The 18,355-nt window shown below is 36.2% G+C and overlaps 1 protein-coding gene across 1 annotated transcript in view; it reads left to right on the forward strand.

Annotated features, from left to right (window-relative positions):
- TRHDE (thyrotropin releasing hormone degrading enzyme) overlaps window positions 1-18,355 on the forward strand; it is a 378,437-nt gene that overhangs the window by 336,772 nt on the left and 23,310 nt on the right. The window contains exons 13-15 of the mRNA XM_007082254.3: window positions 8,582-8,729; window positions 10,640-10,737; window positions 11,208-11,315. Coding sequence (XP_007082316.3) covers window positions 8,582-8,729; window positions 10,640-10,737; window positions 11,208-11,315 — 354 coding nt within the window. The remainder of the gene's footprint in view (window positions 1-8,581; window positions 8,730-10,639; window positions 10,738-11,207; window positions 11,316-18,355) is intronic.

An 18,355-nucleotide genomic window follows, 5' to 3' on the forward strand; every position in this document is an offset into this window, starting at 1 on the left:
CTCACATTTAGGTCTTTCAACCATTTTGAATTTATTTTTGTGTGTGGTGTAATAAAGTGGTCCAGTTTCATTCTTTTGCACATCACTGTCCAGTTTTACCAGCACCATTTGGTGAAGAGACTGTCTTTTTTCCATTGGATTCTCTTTCCTGCTTTGCCGAAATTTAGTTGGCCATATGTTTGTGGGTCCATTTCTGAGTTCTCTATTCTGTTCCATTGATCTATGTGTCTGTTTTCTGCCAGTACCATACTGGTTTGACGATTGCAGCTTTGTAATATAGCTTGAAGACTGAAACTGTGATGCCTCCAGCTTTGGTTTTCTTTATCAACATTACTTTGGCTATTCAGGGTCTTTTCTGGTTCCATGCAAATTTTAGGATTGTTTGTTCTATCTCTGTGAAGAATGCTGGTGTTGTTTTGGAAGGGATTGAATTGAATGTGTAGATTGCATTGGGTAGTATTGACATTTTAACAATATTGTTCTTCCATTCCATGAGCATGGAATGATTTCCCACTTCTTTGTGTCTTTTCCAGTTTCTTTCATAAGGTTTCTATACTTTTCAGGTAACAGATCTTTTACCTCTTTGGTTAGGCTTATTTATCTTATGGTTTTTGGTGTAATTGTAAGTGGGATTGATTCCTTTATTTCTCTTTCTTCTGCTTCATTATTGGTGTATAGAAATGTAACTGATTTCTGTACATTGATTTTATATCCTGTGACTTTGCTGAATTCCTGTATCAGCTCTAGCAATTTTTGGTGGAGTCTGTCAGGTTTTCCATGTAGAGTATCATGTCATTGGTGAAGAGTGAGAGTTTGACTTCTTTGCCAATTTTCATGCCTTTTATTTCTTTGTGTTGTCTGATTTCTGAGACTAGGACTTCCAACACTATGTTGAATAACAGTGGTGAAAGTGGACATCCCTGTCATGTTCCTGTTCTCAGGGGTAAAGCTCTCAATTTTTCCCCATTGAGCATGATATTAGGTGTAGGCATTTCATATATGGCTTTTATGATGTGAAAGTATGTTCCTTCTATCCCAACTTTCTTGAGGGTTGTTATTAAGAAAGGATGCTGTATTTTGTCATATGCTTTTTCTCCATCTATTGACAGGTTCTTATCCTTTCTTCTATTAATGTGATGTATCACGTTGATTGACTTGCAAATTTTGAGCCAGCCCTGAAGCCCAGGAATGAATCCTACTTGATCACGGTGAATAATTCTTTTAATGTACTGTTGAATTTGATTTGCTAGTATCTTGTTGAGAAAATTTGCATCCAAGTTCATCAGGAATATTGGCCTATAATTCTCCTTGTTAGTGGGGTCTTTGTCTGGTTTTTGGAATCAAGGTAATCCTGGCTTTATAAAATGAGTCTGGAAGTTTTCCTTCCATTTCCATTTTTTGGAGCAGTTTGAGAAGAATAGACACTAACTCTTCTTTAAACATCTGTTAGAATTCCCTTGGGAAACATCTGTTAGAAGTCCCTTGGGATAAGGGACTGTTCAAATTTTCTATTTCTTCCTGTTTCAGTTTGGGTAGTTTGTGAGTTTCTAGGAATTTGGCTTTGAATGACACAGTGGACCAAATGGACTTAACAGATATATTCAGAACATTTCATCTTAAAGCAGCAGAATATATGTTCTTTTCACATGAACATGGAACATTTTTCAGAATAGCTCACATACTGGGTCACAAATCAGCTCTCAAAAGGTACAAAAAGATTGAGATCATACCATGCATATTTTCAGATCACAACTCTATGAAACTTGAAATCAACCACAAGAAAAAATTTGGAAAGCCCTTAAACACAAGGAGGTTAAGGAACATCTTACTGAAGACTAAATGGGTTAATCAGGAAATTAAAGAAGAAATAAAAAAATACATGGAAGCAAATGAAAGTGAAAACATGACAGTTCAAACCCTTTGGAATGCAGCAACGGCAGACATAAGAGTAGAGTACATTGCGATTCAGGCCTATCTCAGGAAACAAAGGTCCCAAAATATACTACCTAACCTTACACATAAAGGGGCTAGAAAATAAGCAGCATATAAAGCCTACAGCCAGCAGAAAAAGGCAAATAATAAAGATTAGACCAGAAACAAATGACATAGAAACAAACAAAAACAGTAGAACAAATCAATGAAACTAAATGCTGTTTCTTTGAAAGAATAAACAAAATTGGTAAACCCCTAGCCAGACTTACCAAAAGGAAAGAGAAAGGATCCAAAGAGATACAATCATGAATGAAAGAGGAGAGATCATAACCAACACCACAGAAATTCAAACAATTATAAGCAAATACTATGAAAAATTACATGCCAACAAACTGGGCAATCTGAAGAAATGAACATTCCTAGACCATCTTTCCATAATACCATCCCATAGAGTAAATCCTCAATATACAATGACTTAAAATAAGTTGATAGTTTTCTTTAAAATAAAATAGTTAACTGTGGCCATAAACCTAGGGGTTTTTTTTCTTTTCAGGTGAATAGCTAACATCATTACCTTCCATTTAATAACTAAACATTGGCTCTGCTTTCTAACATTATTAAGTGTCCAGAGGATTCCTGTATTTAGATGATGGCTCGTTTCTTGAGAAATTATACTTGGAAATAAAGAAACAAGTGTGTGTAGATAGGAAAGCTTGGTTTGGTGGTGGTAGTGGGACTATGCAGGTGGCAAAAAATTATTTCTGGATTTAATCATTATATCTTTACTGAAGAAGGAACCCTAGAGATCACGTAGTTCATCCTTGTCAAATTACTACCTAGGAGAAAGAGATTTCCAAACCCACCAGCAATTTACTTTTATTTTAGTTCTTTTTAAAGCTTATTTATTTATTTTGAGAGAGAGTGAACGAGCATGAGTGGGGGAGGGGCAGAGAGAGAGGGAGAGAGAGAGTCCTAAGCAGACTCCATGCCATCAGTGCAGAACCCAATGCAGAGCTCGAACTCAGAAACCGTGAGATCATAACCTGAGCAAAAATTGAGCTGGATGCTTAACCGACTGAGTAACCCAAGCTCCCACCATCAATTTATTTGAAAACATAGTATAAAATAATACTGTTGCTTCTAGGAGAATAGGAAAGTAATTTGCTAATCAGAAAAAAAAAAAAAGGACAGAGATGTTTATATAATGCTTCCACTTTCTCTCTGGCTAAAAGCTATTTTACTTGGATATAGACTAGCTTATTCAAAGCTACTTAGCTAGATAGCATTGGCTTTCTTATCTTCTATCATATGTGCCATTAATAAACAAGATGACCAAAAAATACTATAAATTTCACTCCAATAGAATTTTCCCATGATGTTGGTATCTTTTAACTTTAGAAAATGCTTAATTTAATAAATATCTATGGTCATGTTTAAGTTTTAATATACTTGTAAAATAATCCTATTTTTAAGAACAATGACATTATTGCCATAACTTAATTTAATATAAAAACATTTATTGAGTACTTATTTTGTACTAAATTCTGCATTAGGCTATCTTTGGTGATGCAAAGATAGGCAAAGCATGCTTCATGTCCTTAAAGAGCTAAGTCCAGTGAGTGAGAAAGATAGTATTATGATAAAATTATGATTAATATCATGATAATTATTATGAATAGAGGTGTTACTGAGATGTTATGTGAGCCCAGGAAATAAGTGCCTTAGTCAGTTGTGGAAGAAGGCTTCATGGAAGAGAAGAAACAGGAGGAGGGGCAAGAGAACTCTATTGTGCAACTTTTTGAGGCTCTAATTTTATGGGGCTGCGTAAGGTAACTTCCTTTCCATCTCTGCATATAACATTTCACCAGTATCTGAATCATATCTTTATTTTCTCCGTGAACTGACCAAATAGACTGTTGGTTGACGGAGATACCTCCCCTGTGTATTTCTCTTTTCATTCTATGGTACTCTGAGAACTGCTGGAGCTTCCAGTCTCCATCATGGAATCTTCCCACAAAGAACACATTAAAGTCTTTAATAATGAATAATGAAAAATAATAGATACAATGGTAAATGTTTTAATTAAGCATTTTAGCAACTGCTTTAAAAATCTATGCCCTAGGGATGCATGGATGGCTCAGTCTGTTAGGCATCAGGCTCTTGATTTCAGCTTGGGTCATAATCCCAGGGTCCTGGGATCCCAGGGTCCCAAGATCCCATGGTCTCTATGCTGTCAGCATGGAGCCTGCTTGGGATTCTGTCTCTCCCTCTGCCCCTCCCTGCCCCCACCACCCCGTGTTCTCTCTCTCTCTCTTAAAAAAAAAATCTGTGCCCTAAAAGCGAGATAGAGTGTCTTCTGTACAAAATGTGAAATATAGAGTAGGCAATTAATTGGTTTTAAAGGAGTATTCAATTAGTGAAATCTGGACTATGATGCTCTAGAGTCTGCTTGTGCTTTTAATTTTTTCCCAAGTTTCAAGCACCCAGAAGCCAAGTGCTTTTCAAGAAAACTCACAAAATAGGTTATTTGTGTACAGGCCACCCATCTCAGTAGGTTTAAGAGTTAGCATTCACAGAATTCAGAGCTGTTTTTAAAAAGTAGTTTTGGAGGGCGCCTGGGTGGCTCACTTGGTTGGACATCTGACTTTGCCTCAGGTCATGATCTCGTGGTTTGTGGGTTCAAGCCCTGAATTGGGCTCTGTGCTGACAGCCAGAGTGTGGAGCTTGCCTCAGATTCTGTGTCTCCCCCTCGCTTGCCCTCCCCTGCTTGTGCCCTGTCTTTCTCTCAAAAATAAATAAACATTAAAAAAATATTTAAAAAAAAAAGTAGCTTTGGATCTTAGGTGAAAACAAAGCCAGCTAAGATCAGTGCATTTCAACATCTAGTAATATAGTCTGGTTTTAATCTTCTTCTTATAAAAAGTATTCTATTATATGCCTGAAGATATATTTCATTACAAGCTCCAGTAAAGTGAAGAAGAGGGTATGTGTGTGTTTAGGGAGGGGGAATGGGTGGAGGAACTATATAGGTGCATATGGACAATTTTTATCTATTTCTCTAACTTTCCTCATTTGTTTCATTTCCCCATTATCTTTTCTTTGATTTCTAAATTATTTCTTATGCCAACCTTTACCCCACTAGTACAGAAGATAGATTTCATCTACAACCTCTTCCTGAAATATTAGTAAAACAAAATTAATTGTACATGAAATATTCTTTAGGTTTGCTATTTTCCCCTTATTTTGTTAACAGCCTTTCTCTGTGATGATGCAAATCTAGGGCAACTACATTTCAGCATGAGAACCCTAAATGTGCTCCCTACTAGGCTGATTACTTGGAGCTAATGTAGTGTTGCATTCATTGGATTCCACACACTTCCCCCATATTGATTGCATTATCAGTAGTAGTAATCACAGATATCATTACCAGCCAATTACACAAACACGTATCTAAACTAGGTAACTTATTCACCAACATTATCTCTTACAAGTCTTAATTTTGTAATGAAGCTGATCATCTTATCCAATTGAGTGTAGCTACATATTTTGATCTAGTAGGCTAAATGTAAGTGTATTGAATTATGTAGCAGGTAATTACTTACATATGTTTGTAACAACACAAATGAGAGCAATTTGAATGTAATCTGTTTCTTATTCTATTTGAGGGCTGCATTAGAGAAGGTTAACTGCTTTAAAAAATAGACCCAAGCATGTATTTGGATCAAACACAATAGAAGTGTTTTTCCTGCTTACATAGCAGAACTGGTGTGAAAACTGGTAGCGGGGCAGGCAGTCATCCAGAGACCCAGGTGGGTTTCTGACGCATTCAATAAAAGAGTTCCAAGGTCACCCTGAAAGATTTAGTTTAGGGGAAAAGAGTATTGAGGAGCTAATGGGAGATGTCTATGGGCTAACCCTGGCAGTGATGAATAGTCATATTCTATTGGCTAGTTACCATATGACCATACCTAACTATCAAGAAAGTGGGATTATAATCTACCCTAGGAAGTAAAGGAAAGCATGGTGAGAAGTTGGCAATTTTTGCCATAAGGACTCAAATCAGAATTTGCTCTATTTCTCTATATAATGAATACTTTATTTGGCTTGTCATTATTCGGAACTTCTATCAGGCTTTCTTTGCTTTAATTTCCTTTATACTATGTCAGATATATTCTAAAACTTAGATCCAAGTCCTGCCTCTTAGACTTATACATATTAGACAAGTGAAGAAGGGGGGATATAAAATCACAAAATTTTTTTTCAAAATTTTAAACAAATAAAGTATGACCATATTATTATAATGTTTTTTTGGCAGTTTAAATTGCAGACAAGTAGGTTAGGATAAAAGGCTTTGGGTGATAAAAAAAGATGTCTTAGTTCAACCCTTATTGCACAGGTAAGGAACATGAGACTTGGCAAGATGAATTTGTTTGTCTAATTCTACAGGAAGCATTTGCAGTTCCTGGCTCTTTCTCAAACCCATCTCTTCCATAACATTATTTGTCATCTTTTTACTTTGTAGTCATATTTTCTACAAAGCATAAGTCATTGAATAATGTCCATCCATTTACAGGGATGAAGTAAAACACAATAAATTATAACTGACATAAGGCTAATATGTTTAAATCGGCAATAAAATAAATCCAACACCTTTCCAGATTTTCCAAATTCACTTGAAGATCCATAAGTTCACTGCTTAGTAAAGGGTGTTTTTTATTACTACATTATTTTTCTTATTTCTTCAACAAAAAATAATGGCTTCTAGATAAATCTGCTGCAAATCTAAAATTATATAATTCGTGACATTTGGATTATAAATTTATTATCGCCATGCCAATAAATATTTAAATTAAAAGTTCAGGGGAAATGAATGACAAAATCTGAAATATTGGAAGGTATGTTTCCTTTAAGGAGGAAAGCCAAATCATTATTTTTTAAAAAATATATTGCCTTTTTGGTGGGTAACAAACTCTTAAAAGCAAAATTTAATGGTGTTATTGAGATGCCACCCTAGCAAAAAAGATAGTTCCTTATTTAATTGTCATTGCCAGAGCCTAATCTCATGCTCTTTCTTCAAGGATGTATAAAATGGAAACTGTAAAAGAAAGTGGCACAAGTCTAGCTGTGGTCTAAATCATGCAAACATCAGGAAATGTTGAAATTATGTGGAAATTTGACATTATTGTTGCATTTGTTATTATCGCCATTCATGTTTATATCAGACATTAACTGTGGTTGATGATCTTATACCATGAGTGAACCCAAATCATTAGAGTGACACACATCCTTTTTTTTTTTTTTTTAAATTCAAAGAAAACTGAAGCACGGTCTTCAGAATTAGTTTTTCTTTTTTACCTTTTTTTTTTTAATGTTTGTTTATTTTTAGAGGTCCATCTAATTTTGTGATTCTACAAAAGAACAATGGTGTGAAATGTAGATAAAGGAGATAACCAGGCTTCGGTTGCTTTCATATTTACCTGGTCCATGTGGTAAAAGTCTGCATTCAGTTGATTATTTTTTTTAAGTTTATTTATTATTTTGAGAGAAACAGAGATGGCGCAAGTGGGGGAGGGACAGAGAGAGGGCGAGAGAGAATCCCAAGCAGGCTCTGCATTGTCAGCACAGAGCCTGATGTGGGGCTCAAACTCAGGAAACCGTGAGATCATGACCTGAGGCAACATCAAAAGTCAGAGGCTTAACTGACTGAGCTACCCAGGCACCCTTGCATTCAATTGATTATTAATGTAAAAAAAATATCCAGCAACTATGTGTATGCATCAGGGACATCAAGGGTAAGAGAGCCCATCTTTTAATGTACTGTGGATTGTCATTTATATTGCTTTGATTTGCAAGGATTTTATATGCAACCTCCTGGAGAGTAGAGATATACACTTCTTTTGGGATCCTTTTTTTGGATATACCCTCTTTAAATATAGGCAACATGTGTTCAGACCATCTTAAAAAGCTACAGTTTCATATTCTCCGAAGAATCTGACATGGGTCCCCAAGGTGACAAAGAATATATTTTGAAGGAAAAATAATAAATGGGAGAGTTGAGTCTTTTAACTTTTTTGGAATTTGGACTCTATTAAAATCTAACTGAAGTTTTCATAGGTGTTATGGAAACCATTTCTTTTGAAAAATGCTCATATCATAATATGACAGAGATAGTCAAGACTGTAAGTTGCCACTTTAGTTTGATTATTCTTTTGAAAACAATCTGTGTTAAATATCATTACACAGAACTACATGAAGAGCAAAGAGAATGCATTGAGAAACTGAAATTGCATTTCAGTAATCAATTATTTTCAATTACATATGGCCTCTGAAGAGTTTCTGTGAAGGAAAGTACCTAGAGTTGATTTTATTTAAATTCCGGAATTCTTTCCTTTTAAAAAATATGCATTCTGATATTTTGGTGTATGTAAATTTTTAACTCTCTAACTCTGTATATATTAAGGTACATGGCATCCTAAGTAGGACTATATTTAAAAAGTGAGTAATTTTATTTTTATGGCCCTGGGTATGGCTTCTTTATACTGTGATGAATCTTGCTTTCTGCCTTTTATTTGCATAAGTGAAATCTTCAGTTTTGCATCATCATGTATATTTCCTGCAAATAATTAACTTTAACTTTTTCACTGTACAGAGCTGGCTCTTTGCCTCAGCATATCCCCCTGGAGATTATCAGATACCTGTCTGAGGAGAAGGATTTTCTTCCTTGGCATGCTGCCAGCCGAGCTCTCTATCCTCTAGATAAATTACTGGACCGCATGGAGAAATACAGTGTCTTCAATGTAAAAAGACATATTTTCTTCTTTCTTATTTTCAGATGATGAACTGTTGTCTCATTATCTACTTTATGTAACTGATCCTGAGTCATTTGCGTTCCTTCTTCGAATTTGTGTTACCATTTTTGTCCTGATTTTCCATGCAACACTGATGATAATTACTTGAAGAAAAAATTTAATACAAGCTACTTTTTATTCTGGCCTAAAAGTGTCAATTAAGCTTACATGACTCAGAATTTAAGAACAAATATTAAAAAAAAAAAAAAAAAGAACAAATATACATGGCAAATCCTTAAAGTTCTAACTTACTTTCCAAGAGTTAAAGGGCTCTGTGTTCACAAAGGACTTACCCTGGGTAGAGGGATCCCAAAGATCTTAACAGAATATAGACAGTTTCAGTAAAGATTCTTAGTCATTATTTTTATCCAAAAGGGCATAGTGAATTCAATTCACTTCCTTAATTAACAAGGATAAGATCAACATTGAGGCGAAAGCCCATTCATAATTGGGTCCAAGGGGATACAGGAGAGCAAACAATAGATAATCCAAATAGACATGAAGACATGACAAACATTCCAAAATGTTACCTGACCAGATTTCCTAAACTGCAGCCTGATAAACGCAAACTGCACTGTAGACACCGCCTAATCTGATTTAATAACCATTTTGAATAAGATTAGGATTAACTATGGCTAATGAGTTTTTGGTTCCTAAATTTCTTATCACAGCGAGGCTTTGCATATGAGACTGTGTCTCTGTGCCTCCTATCATCTTTGAGCACCCTTTGGTTCCCTTCAGTTATCTTAGCAGCCTGCCCTGTGTTTTGTAAAATCATCCCATTTTTTATGACACGCTGGCTGTGCTGATTAGCCTACACGTTTGGAATGACTCGAGACTAGATTGCCATGGCATGAAATCTATTTATTAGCACTCTGTAAATTGTCTGATGGCTATCAGAGTTGCTTCTTGTTTTCTTCTTCTAAGTCTGCATGAAAATGCCTCTGTTTTAATATTTTTTTTTAATTGAAATAATCCTGGCTTGCCTGTTCATTGTCATTAGTTTTGTCTAATCCCTTAAAACGCACATGCAAAACAAAATGTGTCTTTACAGCTACGGTATAACTTTTATCTGCTAGAGAAAGACTTATTACACCTCTCTTTGCTCTCAACACAGAGACATTGCAATGTTAAACTTCTATAAAAGTAAAATACATTTTTGTGTATATTTGTACTTTGGAATAATATTTCATGTCAGACACCTCAATTTCAGTAAAAGTTGAGAATTGCTTTTACTGTAATTTCAGTGCTTTCATTCCTTTGACAAAATTCAAGGACCACATTAAAGTGAGGAGAGCATATTTTACATTGCTCTCTAATATTTAAATATATCATTAGCTCAATGGATTGTTGACTTTGAAATGCCATATTTTTTACTGCAGAGCGTTCTGAGTATGTCAGGTTCAACAATGCCAGGCTATTGGCTGTGCTTACCTAACTGTTTTGCATTCGATGTGCTCTGTTGACATGAAATGCATAAAAGTTTGGTGCTTATTTTCATAAGCTGTATCTACCCACATTTGTGCATGTGCATGCATGGATGACATTATCAATATTCCTCAGTTTCCTTGTTGTGCTATAAAAATTGTCATCTAAAATATTTAATAGTGCAAATTACTTAATCATTCAATAGGAAATAAGAAGTAGTCTTCCACCATTGCGATTGTATTTTATCCTTATTTTCTATATTTGAAATACTAAGCTGAATAAAAGTAGAGCATTTATCATGCCCATTATTTTACTGATATTTTAAAGAAGGCTTCTTTAGAAAATATTTTAATCTTATTATATAATTTTAATTATCAGCATGGAGACGTTTGAGACTGACATTATCTTTATGTCCTCTAACCCCCATTTAGGAATATATTTTAAAGCAAGTTGCAGCAACATACATCAAGCTTGGATGGCCAAAAAACAATTTTAATGGATCTCTTGTTCAAGCATCCTACCAACATGAGTACTGTTTTATTTTCTTATTCGCTTCTTTTCCCCCAGAGCTGTACAATAGCATACTTGTAGTACCATGGTGACTTCAGCAGCATGAGATGATCTGTCTCTCATTCTGCATCTTTCATTTCCCTTTACTGGGAGGCCTGCTGATGTACTCATCAGTGCACAGTTTCCACTACCTGGCACTGAGAACAAAAGCATGTCTTTGTCGTGTTTTAATATAAGATCATCCTTTATTAGTAAAGGGGAGATTCGAACCCGTGCCCCTCACTGTATTATTGTTTCCAGAGAAGACTTTTTAGTATGCATAACTTCTACTCTGCCTAACCATCTCTTCCTTAGCAAAATAGGATTTCTGTATCTGAAAATTATTTTTGTGCTGATTATTTACTTCTCTATGGTTTATGTAGTAAGTTATCCTTTCTCTCCGGATAATAACACTGCATTTTAATTGTTTTTCCTTTTGATGGTACCTAGAGAGCTACGTCGAGAAGTTATAATGCTGGCGTGCAGTTTTGGCAACAAGCACTGTCATCAGCAGGCATCAACACTTATTTCAGATTGGATTTCCAGCAACAGGAACAGGTAAATTGAACCAAATCCTATATTTCTGATATGATTTAATACTGCTCTCAGATTCTCGGTTGATACATTGCTTTTATCAACTGGAGAAAAACAAGACAAGGAAAAACCCTGCAAAGCCGTGTTTCAGGTTCACAGCTTACAAGGTAACAGCACAAAAGCCACAATACACTTATTTTTGGAACATTTTGTAGAGTTTTAAACTAACTTTCTTAATGTAGGCCCTTATTCTCATAGATAAGGTGTCAGCTTATTTTGAATTTGGATAGCTTTGCTATTCCATGAGAACAAAATCATTTTATTTAGGCCAAATTCTAAGGTTCTTTACAAAGGTTGTGGTATTTATTCATAAAACACTGTGAGCATATGATGTAAGTGAAGTAGCATAACAAACGTTAATATTAAAAACTAAAACCAAAAAGGTTATAAAAAAAGATCTTTACTCTTTTGGTGACCCTTGACAGAGACCTCAAACCTGTGTCTTATCTTGGAATTTCACAATATAGGATTTTAGTACATAATGCGATGTTAAAATTGTTTGATAGAACTGCCTTTGATAAAAAAAAAATATTATTCTAAATGTCACTTGTTAATGTTAATGAAAAGAATATTAAGCATAAAAAAATTGAGGATCATGATCTTTTCACTACAGTTTTTAACCCTTCTTATGTGTCTTTATATTTCCAAGGACGTTGATGTTCCATTTCTTATTACACTTTGGGCAATTTATAATCGCTCTTTCCCAGTCTTTGGCCCCTGTGTTAAGGAGAGTGAGCTCAGAGGGGTGGAAGCTAGGGGAGAGTTTTATTCAGGTGGTTCTATTTTGCAAGCCACGATGGGCTTGTCCCTGATCTGAGTGTCTGGGATGACTCCATGGGAACAGAGAAAGGGACTTGGTCTAGGTGAGCATAGAGAACCACAGAGAGTATAACCTGCTTAGGAAACAAATTGGTTTTTGTCTTGTCGAAAGTGACCTAGGTTTAAATGTAGTATCTACCTGACTCCAGATCAGAGCATAGCAATCCTACTTTAAAAATCTGTGCAAGAAATCTTTCACTGCATACTGAATAATTTGTCCTACTATCTCACCTTCTTTATCATGGTCCTTTTTGCTCTTTAAGTGAACTGTTTCTGGTCTTACCCTGAGCCAAGAAGGAAAATATTTTATCACTATCATCTTTCAATTGATCCATCATGTACTTGACAGTGATTAAATCTGTCACCAGTCTTCTCTAGAACAAAAACATTTTCATTTATTAACTTTTACTAATGATTATCCTTTTTGTGAAGTCTTCTGAAAACTATTAAACTTGAAAATAGTAAAGTGGAAACTTTTTTTCCTTTTTTTCTACTACCTTCTTTAATTCTACCGCATATAGTTGAATGATAAACACATAAAAATTTATCCAAAATCAATACATCCATAATAAGATACATAATCATAAATACATATGAGAAGAAAAGTTGAAAGATATTATTTAAATATTGTGGTCTCTATTTTCTTCCATTTTTTGATTATTCATTTGTTTATTTGTTTCATTTTGCTACACATGCCTTTTCTCAGACCCAATATTTGTTTGTTAACCCTTTAATGAATTTACCCAAGTTAAAATGTATTCTTAACATTTTATTAAAATAACACATTCACCATTGCATTAATGTCATTTCTATAGAGAGTATTTAAGCCTACTATAACTTAGTACCTTTCAATTTTTTTTAACATTTATTCATTTCTGAGAGACAGAGAGCAAGCATAAGTTGGGGGGCGCAGAGAGAGAGGGAGACACAGAATCCAAAGTGAGTTCCAGGCTCCAGGCTGACAGCACAGAGCCCAATGCGGGGCTCAAACTCACGGACCATGAGATCATGACCCGAGCTGAAGTTGGATGTCCAACTGACTGAGCCACCCAGGCATCCCACTTAGTACATTTAAAACTACAGCTATTGAGAAAATGCTATTTTCTTTAATAGTTCATGTATTTAGCAAAATTTTACTGAGCAACTCTCAATACCAGCTTGTGGCAGAAAGCAAAGAGAAGAGGGAGAGCTTAAAATGAGAAAGTACAGCTCTATAAACAGATAATTGTTCTTTGAAGCAAGAGCTAGGACAGGGTGTGAACACCAAGAAAGGAGGATTGCTGCCTTGGAAGAATCACATTCATCCTCCTGAGGAGTGACCAGGATCCTGATGGATGGACAAGGGCAGGCTGGAGGCAGGGGCAAGTGCCCGAGTCCCTACGGTGGGTAGACGGGGATCCCAAGCAGAAGGAAGGCACATGGACTGATGTCTAGTTTAATGAGTGCAGCATGTTTTGACTTGTGAATTTGAACAATCCATCACTCCCAAAATTCCCTTATAAATGAAAGTTTACATGGAAGTTGTCAGCTCATTTCAGTTTTGATAACTGTGCCATTTATTTATGGTAAAATAATTAAATTGGGGTCTAATACTTTATGGTTCTTTTGTTATTTCCTTCATCATTTTTATATTCTCTGCTTTGCTTTCTTCTACAGCTGGGTAAGTAAACATACTAAGTGGAACTAACTCTGCGTTTACTAAGATTTGCTCAGCCAACCATATGACATGTCACTACATACATAAGTGACCTCCTGCAGTAAGGCTGGCTGGTACTCACCTGTGTGTGAAGATCAGAGATTTAATCTGTATTTTTTTTTGCTGACAGCTTAATATTAAAACAATAGTGTAATCCTGTAGTTGATGATGAATTTAACTTTCTTAAATTGAATCAATGAAGAAGACAAGGTTTCTTTTTAAATGTTCCTGAAGTAATACACCAGGCAGTTTTGTCTGTTTCCTTGTTTGTGTTTAATGGGAACATTAAAAACCATCTTTAAAAAAAGCCCTGGGAGATGCTGTATATTTATGCTAATAGGCCAAAAGGACACTGAGTCATGGAATTAGCAGAGATTGCAAATCTGGGGTGCTGTGCTACTTTACGACCTCATCTTGATATGCTGGGGAGGTAGGTCAAGTCAGTGACATTGGATTTAAGAAAATAGAATGGATTTGAAAGTTGGTGCAGGGAAAGGTAATGGAACCAAAATGTGCATTGAAAAGCTAGAGGATGGTAGCAGCAGAGAGAGAGAGAAAAATTCAAGAATTACAGTGAATGATAAATTGAATGAGTCGACATTCTGGTCCCTGTTAATATATTCAAATGCTCCAGTGTGTTGAATTGTAATGGTGATGTCATGCATAAAAATGGATGAGCTACATTCAGGTCTTGTTAGGCTGTGATTTGGGCACTGAGTTCAGCAGAACACCACATTTCAGAAAAGAGACAAATTGCCAACCATTCAGTAGAGAACAATACAAATGATAAAAAGATCTTGAAAACACGAGCTGCAAGAGGAGGTTGTGAGACCTGAAAATTGCACTCTGAAAAAAAAAAAGACAAGATGATAGCCTTTTTATGTATAAAAAACATAATAAAAAGGACAGAAATTGGTTTCTTTCACTGATTGGTACAAATAAACAAGAAATAGTTGGCATAAGCTTCACTGAGTAAAATATAGGGATTATATTATTACTGCAGGTGAATTATTATTTAAAATTTCTGTAGTAAAACACTATTGGGATTGTACAGTTTAACCATACAGAGATGACAATATGGTAATATGGGGTTTTATTTAATAAAAAATTTAACCTTAAATTAAATGTGTGTCCACAATAACACAGCCTCTTAATTTTGTGATAAAGTGTTATTTTTCAAATAATGTCAAAAAGTAATATTTAAAGCTTTAAGCCAATACAGAGTAAAGATTTAAAGTATTTCATTTCATTTCAGGGGTAGGGTGAGGGCCAGGGGCAGAGGGAGGGAGAGAAAGAGAGAGAGAGAGAGAGAGAGAGAGAGAGAGAGAGAGAGAGAGAGAGAGAATCTTAAGCAGGATCCACGCTCAACACGGCGTCTTACACAGGGCTCGATCTCACAATCCTGGGATCAGGACCTGAGACAAAATCAAGACTCAGACGCTCAACCCACTAAGTCACCCAGGTGCCCCAAGTATTGAGTTTTAAAAAGTATTCAATAAATAGTGATATTCATTCCCTAACATCTCAATTGATAACTGGTATCATCACTTTACTTAAAAAATATCTTGGGAGTACATAGGTGACTCAGTGGGTTAAAAGTCTGACTCAGCTTGATTTCAGCTTGATTTCTCACGGTTCATGAGATGGATCCCTGCTTCAGGCTCTGTGCTAATGGTGCGGAGCCTGCCTGGGATCCTCTCTCTTCCTCTCTCTCTGCCCCTGCTCCACTTGTATTCTCTCTCTCTCTGTCTCTCTCTCTCTCAAAATAAATAAATAAAAATTTAAAAATATCCTGAAACTGTGGAATACCTTATATATTATGGGCTATCAAAAACGCATATTGAATTGAAATGAATTGGACATTTATTTTGAAATGGAAAAGTTAAGGCCATTCCATAATAAAAATTATAAAGTAGAGGAACTTCTCTGGTGCTTTGCAACATACATAATACATAAACTTCACTACTCATGCAATTAATTATGTTACTGATACTATTGTCTTTAATGATGATGATTATAATGAAAAGTATAGTTGTGTATTGAGTGGTTAGTACATTTCAGGTGTTGGACTAACTGTTTTTTGTGCATGATCTCCTTTTTATTTCATATTTATAGAAAACAAATCTAAAACTCACACAGGCTGTATGACTTGCCAAGATTATATAACAATAGGTAGTGGATCTGGGTCTCCACTCCCAGACTGCATGTGATTCTGTCGTGGTATATCAAATTACCATATATCAGTAATATATGTTCAAAAAAGGATTAAAAAACAAAGAAAGGACTCTCAGAACTCAAGGGCTCTCTACAATGAGTATAAGCAACAGTTTTATGTAGGTAGTGCTCAGGAATCAGCCTGTGGTTCTCAAATCTGATCATGTATAAGGATCATTGGGAAGAGCTGTGAAACAGTTTGCTGGGCCCCACCCCCAGAGTTCTGATTCAGTAGGTTGAATGGGGCCCAACCATTTGTATCCATAACAAGTTTCAGTATGATGCTGATGCTGAATCAGCTGGCCTGGGGACTATGCTTTGGGAACTACAGGTATAGGGAAAGGCTACTGTCTTCAAAGTCAAAGACACCAGTGATCAAATTTCAGCTGTGCCATGGAACGACCTGAGGAAAATCACTTGGTTTCATCATCTGAAAAATGGCAATAATATTAGTAACCAAACAAGTCATGAGAATTATATAAAAGAATGTCTGCTTATTAATTAGCTTTTATAGGAAATCATAAAACATGAATCATCTTTGAAGTTGCCCTCTGTTTTGACCATACCCTGTGTAATAGATGGTATGAGTTTTATTTATTTTTTTAAGTTTATTTATTTTGAGAGAGAAAGAGAGGGAGAGAGAGAGAACATGCACATGTGCACAAGTGGGGGAGAGGCAGGGAGAAAGAATCCCAAGCGGGCTCCGAACCTTCAGCATGGAACCTGACATGGGGCTTGATCCCACCAACCATGAGATCATGACCTGAGCTGAGTTGGCTGCTTAACCACGGACTGAGCCACACAGTGGCTAACCTGGTGGTGTTAGTTTTCAATGGGGAAGGTAGGAATAGGTATAGAATAGAGCAGTATAGAATGCTTCAATATCAGATCTTCTCTGTAAGTTTTGGGGTTATAAGCATGTGACCTGTAACATAAAATACGGAACAAAATATTACCATAGAGATTGGGTACGTTTGCCGTTTTTCTCTTGCTTTAAGAAATACTGCCTGGCTTGGCCTCTAGGTAAATATTTCTTTGTACACCCTCCCTTTAATTGGCTGCTCATGTCCCTCCATCAGGCATAGCTCATTGTATCTCACAGGAAAAGAGCTCCAGTTAAGGTCTTTTCCTTTGTGTCTCCCTCTGTCCATCAATGTTCACTTTTCTTATGTGAGAACACAAAGGGGGACAGACAAAAGGCTCTTTTTGCTACGGTCTGTGTGTCTGGTTCAGAAACTTCATGTTTTCTTCCCCTAAAAACATAGATCCTAACTTATTGTCCATGTTCCCAAGTTATTATGGTCCTATTCCCTTTGTTCTTTATGATGCTTTTTGTATTCTTCTTACTATAAACTGTCCTGTGATAAGTTTTCATAAGCCAAAGTTATACCAGCCAGACCTGCCATTTTAGTGCTCAGTTACCAGCACAAGCATTTCGCAGACAGGTGAACCCAGCAGGGAGTCTGTATGGAGTAATGCAAAGGACAGGGCTGCCCAAACCTCGGGCAGGGGGGTGGGGGGCAGGGGTGAGGAATCAGGTTTGCTCCTAGTTTGTCATTAGACAGCTGTGGCTTTAGAGGAGTCAGTGTTTACTCCAAGTCTCAACCTTGTTTCTAAAGCAAGGGCAGTGCCCCCAAATCATCAGTGCTTACATCAGATATAACAGTCCAAAATTTAATACTTACTGTGCATGAACATAAAATCATACATCTTCCTTATGATTTGTCAACTTCTGGTTCTCCTTTGATTATTGGTATGTAGTTATTTGATTATTATAAAGCTTAAAGGGTATGTCTTCAGTTATTCATGTGTTCGGTAAGTATCTATCGAGCAGCTACTCTGTGTTGGAACTGTGCTAGATGCTAGACACTGGGAAGGCAAAGTTCCTTCATTCAACTAATGCCGGCCCCATTACTTACCTGGCACTGGGAATATGTGGTTCATGCCGTGACATACCCCAAAGGTTTGTGGTGGGAGCAGGGAGAGAGTGTAGGAGGGAGACAGGGATTGTTCAGAGTAATCATACAAAACTAAAAATGAAACTCAGAGAAGCGCAACCAAGAAACATGTGGTGTTCTGAGAGACTGTCATAGGGGATTTGACTAGATCAGAGAGACAGGGAAACCTTGCAGCCCTGAGAGCTAGTGGTGGAAATGAAGCCACATGGATATATTTGACTGAGGAAGGAAGACTGAGAGGAGTTAATGATTGCTTGGATATAAAGGGGGAAAAAGGAAGGCATTCATGACAATTCACCAGAATAATCCAATAGAGC

The sequence above is a fragment of the Panthera tigris genome, chromosome B4 (assembly GCF_018350195.1).
Source record: "Panthera tigris isolate Pti1 chromosome B4, P.tigris_Pti1_mat1.1, whole genome shotgun sequence".
In the NCBI taxonomy this organism is placed as follows: Eukaryota; Metazoa; Chordata; class Mammalia; order Carnivora; family Felidae; genus Panthera; species Panthera tigris.